At 42.7% G+C, this 12,780-nt stretch overlaps 2 protein-coding genes across 3 annotated transcripts in view; one reads left to right on the top strand and one right to left on the bottom strand.

Moving 5' to 3' along the window:
• The window catches only part of acadvl (acyl-CoA dehydrogenase very long chain), a 26,102-nt gene extending 18,958 nt beyond the window's left edge, over positions 1 to 7,144 (top strand). For both annotated transcript variants that reach the window (XM_085149524.1, XM_085149515.1), the window contains exons 14-20: positions 2,712 to 2,813; positions 3,124 to 3,221; positions 4,509 to 4,581; positions 4,805 to 4,877; positions 5,068 to 5,140; positions 5,356 to 5,431; positions 6,207 to 7,144. In XM_085149524.1, coding sequence (XP_085005650.1) covers positions 2,712 to 2,813; positions 3,124 to 3,221; positions 4,509 to 4,581; positions 4,805 to 4,877; positions 5,068 to 5,140; positions 5,356 to 5,431; positions 6,207 to 6,344 — 633 coding nt within the window. In that variant the 3' untranslated portion in view covers positions 6,345 to 7,144. The remainder of the gene's footprint in view (positions 1 to 2,711; positions 2,814 to 3,123; positions 3,222 to 4,508; positions 4,582 to 4,804; positions 4,878 to 5,067; positions 5,141 to 5,355; positions 5,432 to 6,206) is intronic.
• On the bottom strand, positions 6,224 to 12,780 carry LOC146521909 (odorant receptor 131-2). Its single transcript, XM_085149537.1, has 2 exons — positions 11,378 to 12,780; positions 6,224 to 9,585 (listed from the first exon to the last, which is right to left on the bottom strand). Exons 1-2 carry the CDS (start codon positions 12,307 to 12,309, stop codon positions 9,441 to 9,443), a joined length of 1,077 nt encoding a protein of 358 aa, XP_085005663.1. The 5' UTR covers positions 12,310 to 12,780; the 3' UTR covers positions 6,224 to 9,440.

Here is a 12,780-nt window from a genome sequence, read left to right as displayed (position 1 = left end):
CGCTGTTCTTATCCCATTCACAGTTAGTGGTTACAAGTAGCTGAACAGTTCATTGTCAGGCCAACATTGTTGGATGACTTTAGCTATTTGCTGCTGTACTAGCTCACATTGTTCACACGGATGTTCACATTGTTTACACAAACATTAGGCAGTAGGTAATGGATAATAGGCATTGATTTGGAAATAACTTGAGCTTATTATATAATATTATACTATTCAGTGTATTTCTAGGTAGGCAGCTGTAAGCATTTAAAAGAGGGATGTGGTGGCTGCAATAAAGGGAATTGAAAATATCAACATTCGGATGTTTGCCTTGTACTTCGATACAATGTTTTTCTGCTGCTGAAAAACAACATGTTATGAAGGTGTAGATGTTAATTAATATTAACAATAATTCACTGTCCAAACCTAAGATCAATCAGGTCAAAAAAAGCTTTAATTTTCAGATTTTTAAATATTAACAGATTTTTTTGAGACAATATTTTATATTATTTCACTTTTAATCTGAAAAGTGTTCCAAAGGGGATGAAATATATATGGTCTAGTACACCTCATACCCCCCTTTAGACTCACCCCTGCTTGCTTCAGTTATCGCATTAATGTACAGCTGCCGTCAGCCTTCAGTAAGTTGCATAATTCAAACGTGCTGTTAGACCAAGTGAACAGTTCATCTGCAGATTTTAATGTAGCCTTACTTCTGGGGGCTTACTGCAGATTTTTCTCTTTGTAAAACAAGCGGCGGTGGATGGAGCACCTACAAAGTTTACTTTTCTTCACGTCAGAGTTTGTTGATCAGGTGGTTTGATTAAGGACTCCAGGTTTTAATGGTGATTACAGGAACAGCACTGTTTTCTTTCGTTCAATCTGAGATCACTGTTTCGGTGATGGCTCCGCCTCTTCGCTCTTTGCGGTGTGTAAACAGACACCAGCTCCGCGTTAAAACTCTTTGACGATGAAAGCCAAGTTTTAATGTATTAACATGACCCCTAAAAAGTAGATGTTTCTAAAGACATTGCTTTTTTTTGTTTGTTTTGTTTTGTGCAGCCACAAATACAAAGGCTCATGTAGGGGAGCTGTAAACATCAGCACTGGGAATGTGTGTAGATTGTTTTTGGATGTATGCTGACTGTGGTCACATGCGCAGTTTCCTGATAGTTGCGCTCATCTTTTGGCTTCGCTTCTGTTTGGTTTTTGTTTTTATCTCAAACACGGCTGTCTGTAAACGTTGGCGAGCCTTTGACAGGTGTGGCAAGCACTCAAACAAGGATGCGCCTAAAGGATCCGCATTTCCTTGTTTTATGCGCTGGAAGATAAAATCGTTTTCCCGCTCTGTTTACTGTGTGTTTCTGTCCACGAACGCTTCAGTTTTTGTTGTGATGATGATGGTGATGGTGCGCTAATGGCCTCTATCTGTTTATAGTTTTAAACAGAAGTAATGATGTAATCGGGCAACAGATCTTTGTTCTTATCTATTAAAGATGCACAGGTGTGGCTAAGACTTCTCAGAAGCCTTTGCACTGTATAGTGGCAGGTGCCTGCCTTGCTGTTGCGGTATTGAGTCATTTAGTTGCAACAGGCGAGTTGGCATACACACTCAGAAAATACTGAGACCACATTCGAGTGAAAAAAAAAAGATATCAAGCAAGAAGTTCATTAGAATAGACTGGAAACAACCAGCTGAAGATACGGGGGCGTGGTGGAGCTGTGTAAACAGTTTTGTGCTGCTTAAAATAAACCAGACAGTGCAGAAGAGAAAAAAAATAAGCTTGCTGCTTTGGTTTGTTTTTTAGTTCAGTGGAAAGTGTGCTCAGTCATGGGGGACAATGTCCTATGACTTTTAAAAATAAAAAGCTTAGTTCAGCCACTGTAAACAATGATTTACACTCTGAGTACTTGTATTGTTGAGTTACGATTGGATTGGTCTGATGTAAAGCTGCTTAAAATAATTCCACTTCCTTTGTGTTACGTGCCAATTGATAGTGGAATTAGTTGCGCAGCAGCGGGGGGGACGAATGCAGCAGGCTTTTAGCGGTTCTGCTCGCTCCGTGCGTTTTGACTCAGGGTTTCACTTCAGCGAGGAAACCAAGTCAAAAGTGTGCTGGTGTACATTTTCATTTCTGTGTCACTTAAAATATGCACACTGGTTTCCACATACAGAATTCAGAAGCGGTGCAAAAGCCTCTATTCCTCTTTAACGGTGCATTTTCATTACCTTATTTCAGGGTGTTAAATGGACATGAGATGGGAAAGAATTAAGTGCTAACCTTGGAAAATGTACAATATTTGCATTCCTTCTGTCTTATTAGGGCTTTTAGTTAATTAGTTGTTTTTTTTTTAAATAATTCAAGTATTTATTAGATTTTGCATTTTATAACAACAAATGCAAAAATGCAACAACCAAAAACAAGAAGCAAACAAACAAAAAAAACAAAACGTTCCCAATTATTCTTTCTTTCCACATTTTAAGCGTTGGCATATGGGAGTCCTTCCAGTGTTCCAAAATGATACGGGCACATGTTACCAACGCAGTACTTAACACTCTAAACTGGTGTTTATTTAATTGTGGCACCTCTCCTTTGTCTCCTAGTAGACATAATTTAGGTGATCTGGGTAAATTACACTTAGTTAGTTGTTATTTTTGGTGCTTTATTGAGGTGGAGCTGAAAAGCAATGGAGCCCATCATGTTCTTTATTTGTGTTTGTTTCTGCAGGACGCTGGAATGGAGAGAGTGATGAGGGATTTGAGAATTTTCAGAATCTTTGAGGGCACAAACGACATCCTGAGGCTCTTTGTGGCTCTGAATGGCTTCCAGGTAACACAAAAATTTCCTCTGTGTGTATCTGTGTGTGTGTGTGCTTTGTGAAAGTACAGAGGAAGTGGATTCTGCTTGCTGTATAAAATGCTGAAATTCTGTGATAAGAAGCAACTTCCTCTACACATTTCACATTTGAGTTCTGTATCACATCCATGTTTTCTGCACTTCACTTTTCCTCACTCTCTATCAGGAAGTATTGGTTCTTAACATGTTGCATATGACTACAGATTGAGCAATCCGGATAAACCCTGGCCCCTTTGACTATGTTTAGCCCTTCGCTCAGCAGCTTGCATGTGCTTCCTTGCAGAATGCTGGAAACCAGCTGAAGAGCCTGCAGAAGGCCCTGAAGAGCCCCATCAGCAACGCCGGCGTGCTCGCAGGAGAACTCACCAAGAGAGCCAAAAGGTTGGTTTAGCTTCTGCAACACTGTTTTTCCTTTCTGTATGTCTGGAAGGCAGTGGGTGTGCGATCAGGGGTCGCCCCTTGCAAAAAATAGAACGTGACCTGAAGAAGTGATGCAGGCTGATGTCGACAGATACAGCAGTTATGCCATCAGATTAATGGAAATGGAGACATTTTTTATGCACTCTTCCTCTTTCTGAGAAAAACAGTGATGTGAAAATGATTTTCTTACACTTGTGTACTCGCTGCGAGTACACAAGTGTAAGAAAATCATGTGCTGCACACATACACACAGGAGGCAGAAAAGTGTGGCTTCCTCCTCTCTTTGTGTTAATTTGATTAAGACTTCCTTTTAACCGTTTACTTAACGCTCTCAGAGGCTGTGTGAGTGCTTTTATAGCTCAGACATACAGGCTCATATAACTGCGGTGCAGATCATTTATCCTCTCTACTCCGCCTGCCCAATTCTAGGAGACACTGAAAGCTGCTTGCACGTCAGGGTCTGTAGTCTTTCTTATACATTCAGACCTTTTTATAGCAACAGTAGCACACAAAGGTGTTGTGTGGTGCTGCATTGTGCTGGTTGTGCAATTAATATAATGAACGGCTAAAAACAAACAGTGGCCCACTGAACGCATCATAGAGAGACTTTTAGACGCAATGATAGCATTTATAGCATAAACTTGTCATAACCTCTGTATAGAGCCTCAGCTGCAGGTTTCAGTCAGTTTGACCAGCTGTTTGGCTTATTTTTGTTCTGTATTTAATTTAAACATGGTTAACTGTACAGCTTCCCACACACTGTATATAAAAGATGGTCTTAGCCATCGTGACTTCACCATTTGGGAATTTTGGGACTTTGTCGCTGGCTTTTCCAACCAGGCATTGACAGTGCATGACTACATTTTACTCACGAAAACTGGAGTACAAACTTCTTTGACAGGCTGTATATCAGACAGCATATTATTATTATTATTAACAGGACAAATTCATTTTTATGGCACATTTAAAACAACAGAGTTGACCAAAGTGTCAGCGTGCCAGCACAGGTGCTGTCACACACCTAGCTTTTAATTTTTAGCTTTCAAAAAACATCCATGCGCACTGCATCATGGGAGTCTTTGAGGGCTGGCCTTTAGACTGAGCAATTTTTGGCTTAAACCTGGAGCCTCGAGGTTGCTGTTTGGGATCAACAGATCCATCGTAGACTCGGACGGACGGCTGAACGCTGCTGTCGGTGTTGCTGAGAATGACTTTTTGTTGTGTAACGCGGTCCTCTCTTCTTTACAGGAAGGCAGGTTTGAGCACAGGTCTGACGCTGCAGGGGACGGTGCATCCTGAGCTGGCACACAGCGGAGAACTGGTGTGTTACTTTTGTTATTATTTGCATCGATCGACTGTTATTTATGAGGAAAAACCCATCCAAGGGGCTGGCCCAGGCTGGATGAATGGGTGCCTGGCACTTTTAAGAGGACCCTTTGTTTACTAATGGAACATTTCCTCCTGCGTTGCCTTCATTTTCTGCTTTCTGCTACAGTCTGCGTGTTTCCTAACGCTCTGCACTTTTTGTTGTTTCTGCTTTCCAGACAGTTAAAGCAATTGAGCAGTTTGGAGGAGTTATCGAGGAGCTGCTGATCAAACATGGCAAGAAGATCATCGGTGAGAGAGAGTGTGTGTGTGTGTCTGTGTGTGTGTGTGTGTGTCTGCGGGTGTTTCAGCTGACCTGGAAGATTTGAACTTGACTATATTATGAGTTATATCTGACAGTTTAGAAATGACATCTTGGCATTTTATTAACAAATGTTTTTTTTTTCTAACTTATCTAAACTTGTGTGCTTTCATTTTTCAGATGAACAGTTTATTCTCAAGAGAGTTGCAGACTGCGCCATTGACATCTACGCCATGGTGGTCGTCCTGTCAAGGTATGCAAAAGTGCAAACAACAGATTTAAGTCTTCGTTCTTTCTTTTTTTTTCCACTAACCACACCATCCTTTCTATCTGTCCCCGTTGCGCTCTTTCTGCACGCTCCCACCCACCTTCTAAACTAAGGTCTTCTTTTATTCCACAAACAAACTCCTACGCAGCCCAAAGCGACGTTTCTTGTGAACGTCTTTTTTTCTCGGCCTCTTTCTGCAGGGCGTCGCGAGCTCTGAGTGAAGGCCACACATCAGCTCAGCATGAGAAGTTGCTGTGTGAGACCTGGTGTACCGAGGTAAGATCCTCTGCACAGCCAGACACAAACATGTGCTGCTATGTAAGGAGGATGTTCGGTGTTTTTAATGATCTGAACCGTGGCTAGCAATTTTAGGTAGTGTCACTGTGGTAAGTAGTGGGATACATGATTAAAGAGAGGAGCTAGTTTGGCCTGGCGTCATTTTACACAGCAGTGAAGACACAAGTTTTAAATATAAACCAGAAGCACTCGGAGAGCGCAAACCAAGGCGCTCACTCTCTAAGCAATATTTACCTTTAAAGGAGTAATACTGTATTTGTATATAAACATTAAAGGTATTCAATGTTGAGTAACTGGACTAAAAATAAAGCTCTATAAAACATTGTTATCACTTTGACCTTCAGAGGAATCTGTTGACCTTCAAGGTGAGATCTGAGGTCGAAAATGACAGGATATTTTAAATCTTTATACAGGGTTATATTAACAATACACACCACACTTGTAATAATTATAGTTTCTACGTTGTAACGCTTTTTGTCAGTTTGTGACTAATAGGTCATTGAGTTGACTTTGGACACCTTGGTGGATGTAAGTCAAGGTCTAAAGGAGCATTAGCACGACCCGCTACACTCCTACAAAGTTTAATCAGAATTCAGGGTTTTGACCTGTCTTGTTTACAGACAGAATGGCACTGTGAATAAAAGCATAAGCTCTCCTTGGCTGAGGAAATAAGTCCATACTTTACCTCTGTGGTGTTCTGATGCCATCACGATCGGTTTGGCACCATCACTCTCCTCCTCTCTCCGTCCCCCAGGCTCACGACAGGGTCACGCACGAGATCAAGTCTCTCCACTCCAGCGAGTCCAGAAAGCTCTTCAGCAACATGCGGGCCATCTCTGCAGCAGTCGTGGAGAACGGAGGAGTGGTTGCTGCTCACCCCCTGGGTTTCTAAACGCCCTCGCTCTTTCTGCGTTTCTTCAGTCTTCTCAACATCTCGTCACGTATGCCGAGTCCTCCCGGACTTTTTTGCCATTATTCCTCTGACACACATCAGTGCCCTTTTTTAATTTATGAGATGCATTTACAGCCTCAGAAACTGGTTTTGGTTTTGGTGTCTTTTTAAATCCCACTGTTGTTTCCTGTCATGTATTTATGACATTGTGACTCAAGGCATCTAAATTTTGAGCTGCACTTTTGTTCTGTGAGAAATAAAAATGTCATGCGAGTTGGAAAAGTCACAGTTCTACATTTGTCTAAAGTGTGAAGGGGGCTTTGAAATGCACCCTTTCCTTTGTATCCAAGCCTTCATGATGTAAACCCTCAGTGTTTAATCTGTTAATATATTAATTTATGCTCTTTTGATCCTTGGTTATTAACCATAAATACAACGATATCAATGCAACTTTAAGTCAGGGAGCCAGTTAACAGGAAACTGATGTGTCTTTAAAGGACAGATTTTTACTTTTTCTGCATGTTCAGTTTGCTCGTTGATCAACAGACACACAAATATCAAGACTGTAAAACCTTTTTGCCTTAGAAACCGGCTCGAACACACAAAGCTTTCCTAACAATACTTCATTGTGTGCGCTTTACAGTTATCAGCCACCTGGAACTGCAGTGAATGTAACATCGTCTGTGTACCATGTTTAAGTTTTCTATCATTTATCATTTAACGTGTAACAAAGTGGGAGTCTGTATAGGCTGTAACTATACTGCTTTTTTCTGCCAATAAAGTCCATTTTCTCCACACTATGTCTCGCCCTCTTTGTGATTTTCAGCACGTACAGCAACACTGACTTTTAGTAGCACTTAAAAAGAAAAAAAAAAATCCCATCACTGCAATATTTTTACCCATCTTGCCGCCAAACGAGCTTCCTATTTCTGTTGTATTCATAACAAACGTTGCTAATTCGGTTTCACTTCTGCAGTTCGGCTCTTCAAGGGCAGGTGCCTTACAGGAAAGCCAGTATTTGCTTTTATGTCAGGAATCGTCTGCCGGTGTGTATACAAGTGAAGTGCAAACAGATGAACCCCTTCCTGTCTTTACACAGGCATACGCACACAAGATGACAAGCCTTACTTATGTGGGTGAGACGCTAAAGAGCTTAATGCGAAAGGTGCCGATGCTGTAGAAGGCCTGCGGTTGTTGTTGTTGAGAATTCCCCAGGTATGTGTCTGTCCTCCTGGCTGAAAACTAACTCTCAAGCTCAGCAGTAGCTGAGAAGCAAACCCAGCATCCCTGTATGGTTTCCTTTTTTTTATGCAGAAACATTCGAACCAAGATCAAAACAAAATTAGATTTGGTGTTTTTAAAAAAACAAACAAAAAACATCACTGTCTCACTTTAAAAATCGAATTTTCTAAAATAATAATGCACTGGTGTCGAGCATTAACCAATGAGTGTAAGGAGAACTACGTCACTCTTAGAGGTGTTACGAGATGTGGTTAGCTCAGGAAATAGGGGATCAAACCACCAGCTTTTTTAAAGCTTACTTACTGGTCATATGTCTCCGATAACAGAAGAATAAAGTGTAAAGTGGTTTAGCATCTCATCACTGCAGCTTTTTTGACCGAGGCCTGTAGCTTTCTCCGTTTTTAAATCAACATATGGACATGCGCGAACCCCCCTACCCACCCTTTTGTGTTTGGGTCATCATCCACCATCATCATCACCTCATTCAGAGCAGGGGGACGTGGTTTTAGGTCCTCACTATGTGCAGAGAAACTGATTTTTAGCATCTTTTTTAAAAAACGATTTCCTGTCAATCATTTAATGGCATCTTATAATGTTAGGCTGTAAGAAAGCTCTGGTTTACTGTGTGGAGTAACAAGCAGCGGCGTTATGTCAAATGCTCAAAACAACCCACATTATCTAACCTGGTGACAATGTTTTAAAACTAAGTGATATTTATACTTGGACAACAGATAAATTATAACCCAGCTCGCACTTGTACCAATACGGTCAGAGGTCAAGTAGGTGATCATTGTTTGCAGTCACTCACGTGTGACCTTGTGTGTAACAGCTGTGCTGGTCAAGTGCACGAGTTTAAACAGGTGTGTAAAAACAAAAACCCGTGTGAGTGAGGGGATGAACTGGCTCCTTAAATGGAAATCGGTCTGAGATCAAATATAGTCTGTCTTATGTTAAAAGCACATGCTGAAACCTTAAGTTGTATTTTTGTTATTTAGCTCTGTATTTAATCACTTTTATAGGCAAAGCTGTCCGTCTCCTTGTCAGACTAATTATTACACACGCTCAGTTAGATATGACACAGTAATAGTAAATAACTTTGTGTGAATTCTCTGAGGTAAGTCTCTTCCATATGTAAACTAGCTTGCACACTTATAACGTGTATATTTTGGTAGCATTGTGTTTAGAGTAGGCAGGAAATTGGACAACCAACAAACAGGAAATGGTCAAAGGCAGATTTGAAACCGGGCCCCAGTGAAAGACATTGTGGCCTGTGAGTCATCTACGCAAACCAGTGAGCTAAATCCACGGCCGCACTTCTGCCCTTCCACAGACAGACAGTGTCTGTGTCATGTTTCTCGTTTATGGGCTATAATTGCTTGCATTATTATTGCGCAGTGTCTATGGCCTCACAGTGCTGGAATTAGCGCATCAACACCATTTAACTCACATTTCTTTTTTTAATGTCAACAATATTAATAATATATAAACAACATTCATCAGACCACATATTTAAGAAACTCGCGTATTCCAGTCATTAAGATCCCAAATGTCTCCATCAGCCTGGAGGTCAGGGAGCTTAAGTCTGGACCAGCCAGGACAGGGAACGGTTCCCTCCAACCACTGCGCAGCTCTGCTGTTAATCAGCATGTGGTTAACCAGGAAAAGGCAGAAAAGGTCAAAAATAGACCCAAGTATAAACATGCTGATGTTCCATCTTGCTGCTGCTGCATGACTGTAACATTCCCATATCAGGATGAAGCCTCACGGACTGATGTGATGGCGTAAAGGGCCCTTCCTAGCTGAGAACATGTTCCTGTTACAAATAAAATCCCAATGAAGACCGGCTTTTTCCCTTCAGGCGTCCTCCGCGTTGCCTTGACATGAGCTCTGGTCATGTGAGAAACTCCTGACTGCTACCGGCTGAGTTTCCTCTTGCGGGACTTCTGGGACTTGCGAGACTTCCAGGGAAATGATGGTCTGAGCCGTCATCGTTCTCTCCCTGAAGGGCAAAAAAGAGCAAAGAGAACAAATAAGCTCATTTGCCTCTTTTCTGAGGCGTCGTGGTGGCTGGCATTTCCAAATCACTGAAAAGGAAAGTTATTAATATTCACAAAGCCGCACTTTCATCTTGAAATCACACACCAACTGTCCACAGCGATCCCTCGTTGAGTCACGCTGTAGTAATAGCGGTTGTAGTGATGGAGAACTTGAAGCAAATGAGCTTTGTTTTACACGATTATCTCAATATTAGTCACCCTTCTACAGAAAGTTCCCTTTTTGACTGTTTCTAATATGTGAGAACAAGTTTTTGTCTTTATGTTTTTCCCCTTTCTACTTAGTTACTCCATGTTAAGGATTTCTACATTCATTGATTGGTAAACTGAGCTCAAAGCCGTCCAAACGCCATTTGTTCACACTGAGAAGCCGTGAGCTCAGTGAAGGTGAATTGTGCGACTGCAATAGTAATGTTTACCCATTTGCCAGTGTACCTTTACTGCTGTAAATATTATAACTAGATCACAGTCTGATTAGCGGATTAGATAGCTATTATATAAAGACATGTGACTAATTAAAGGGAAAAGATCAGACTAAACCAGTGGAGGAACTTGTGTGATGATGCCTCACGGCAACAAGGTTCTGGGTTTTTAGCCTCCAGAATGGCTTTGTGTGTGCATTTTGCATGTTGTCCCAGTGGACATCCATCCATAGTCCAAAGACGTGCACGTTAGGTTATCTGTTGGTTCTAATTTAGCCCTACAGGTTAGAACTGTGCCCTACTGTGTCCGTGTCAACCCTGTGATGGGCCAGCGACAGCAGCAATAGGCTCGAGTCACCCACTGTGGGTAAACGGTTAAGAAAGAGGGAGGGTGAAGTAACACGAGTCATGCAACTGCTTGTTGCACAACATCTTTAAGCAATTAATATCTAACATCTGTGGTCCTGCTTTTAGATGAAGCTGACTTTGAAAAATACTGAGCACACCTTTGGTAATTTTGTGGTGACCCTTATCACTGCGTAAAGGAAAACAGAGGGGCAACTTGTTGCGAGTTGAATGTCAGAAGATCACACTGCCTGACTCAATGATCAGAATATTAAAGCAAGACTGTAGAGCATCGACCTTAAAAGATGAAGGCATGTTTGAAAGTTCAGTGGTGCACTGTGACCCAGGGAATGCTGCAGTGATCACAAGAGTTAGACATTAGACTAACAGTCTAATTACTTTGTTGGACTATTGTGGAGGTTTTGCAGGCGGTTCTGCTTTCAGGAGGTTCCGTGTGGAGTTTGCCTGTTCTCTCGGTGGCTGCGTGGGCTCTCTCTGGGTATTCCTACCATGTTAGCTTAACGTGCTGTAGTGTGAATGTGGGCGTGCACGGTTGGTATGTCTCTCTGTGAACCCTGCATCTAGACCTGCGGTAGCTGGGATAACGACCCTGAACTGAATGAGTGGATCCATGCACCTGTCCACTTAGTGGAGAGGGTCACTTGAAAACAACACACATTATTGAACATTATTCTATATCTGTCCTAAAGGACATTTCTTTCTATCGCTTTTATCAAAACACTTAAATTAAATGAGGGGGTATTATTATTATTATTATTATTATTATTATTATTATTATTATTTAGAACTTTTTAGAAGCCGTTTTTATGATGTTCTTTTCCCCTTTAATTAGTCACTTGTCTGTATATCATCTATAGGCGCAGACAGAAAAGGAAACTGATGGAATATTGCCATTTTGACCATTAAGGGGTTGTAAATACATTTAATGAATGGATGAGCCCGGACATACCTCGTTCTGTAGGGCACATGAGCCCAGTTAGCACGCACAGTCCAGCCCAGGACACTCTTCAGATATCGGGAACAGCAGGGGAACCTGCGACTCAACTGCTCCAGAAGTTCCTCTTTACGCAAACCGTAAACAACTGGCGCAACGCACTGCGCCAGACTGAAGAAAGCAAAAACGACAACGGCGGACAGCTCCTTGGTCTCCCGCTGAATAAACTCCCGCTTGTAGAGAATTGAAAGCACAAAGTTCACAAAGTTGGGGAGCAGGTAGACAGCGAGCTGGGAACCGTGAAGGGCGATCGTTCTGCATCCTGCCCGATTTCTCCGATTGAGGACCCCGAGCCGCCGTCCCTCCACGAGTATCCTCACGTAGCTGTAGAGAATGATCAGCGTGCACAGCCCTATAAAGAGCACCTTCTGTAGTTCGCCTTTCTTCAGTTGCTCCCGGCCGCACTCGCCCCGATCGGGCGCATCACTGTCTTTAAAAAGCAAACTGAGGGGGATCACCAGCGCCACCATCCAGGTAAACACTCCAAGGAGCCAGGGCCAGTGGCCCTTATTGCACACAGAGCTGTAGCGCATCGGGTGGCACACGGCGCAGAAGCGGTCCAGAGCCATCGCGGTGAGCGTCAGGAGGATGTTGGACGCGCTGCTGATCAAAATGGTAATCATTGCCATGCACGCAGAGCGGGACAGCTGCGTGTCCAGGTGGATCTGGTAGTAGAACACGCTGCTCATGCCCAGGTGAACCAGCGCGGACACCAGCAGGTGGAAAATGAGCACGAAGCGGGCGTGACGCCGGAGCCGCTCCTCGCGCACGATAGCCCAGTTGATGATGAGGTTGAAGAAAAGCAGCACGGAGAAAGAAATCGTGGACACGTAAAAGCGCACGCAGGTGTAGTCGCTGGTGACCTCCGTGGTGTTATTCCGTGACATTATTCTTCATCGGGGTTTGGGTGGATTTACAAGATAATGACGGAGGCAGCGGTGGAGCTGATGGGGAAGACAGTTTGTCCGCCGCATGTTCCTCTCTGTCTGCTGCTCTGTCACTGTGGACCCAGACATCCGCTCTCGCTCTCTCTCTCTCTCTCTCTCTGTCATAGGCAGGCCTACTTGTGTCACGTGTCTGTATGAGGTCCTTTGGTAAACAATAAATTCTCTATAGGCTTTATCAACTATCCTCACACCGGCCTCCTTTCTAACTCCAATCCCAGCCAAATCTCGACATCCACTCTTAACACCCCCGCAGTTTGCACGTGGCCTTTGGGAGAAGTTCAAATCTAACACAATTGCTGCACATTTACACCCCACGCAGTATTGATTACCAGTGATTAAGTTCAATTATATTAGTCCTCTTTGTCTTTTGAAACGACAGAAGAATTCAGTTTTAAAACGGATCTGCAAAAT

Source organism: Neolamprologus multifasciatus, chromosome 3, assembly GCF_963576455.1.
Source record: "Neolamprologus multifasciatus chromosome 3, fNeoMul1.2, whole genome shotgun sequence".
Lineage (NCBI taxonomy): Eukaryota > Metazoa > Chordata > Actinopteri > Cichliformes > Cichlidae > Neolamprologus > Neolamprologus multifasciatus.
Note: the sequence above shows the minus strand (reverse complement) of the source record. Positions and strands in the feature narration are given on the sequence as shown.

Bases quoted from the DNA above. Each gene is read 5' to 3' on its own strand.
- LOC146521909 (XM_085149537.1), bottom strand. From the start codon at position 12,309: ATGTCACGGAATAACACCACGGAGGTCACCAGCGACTACACCTGCGTG. The intron at 9,586-11,377 runs GTATGTCCGGGC...TTTGCCCTTCAG, and splicing joins CATGTGCCCTACAGAACGAG to GGAGAGAACGATGACGGCTC.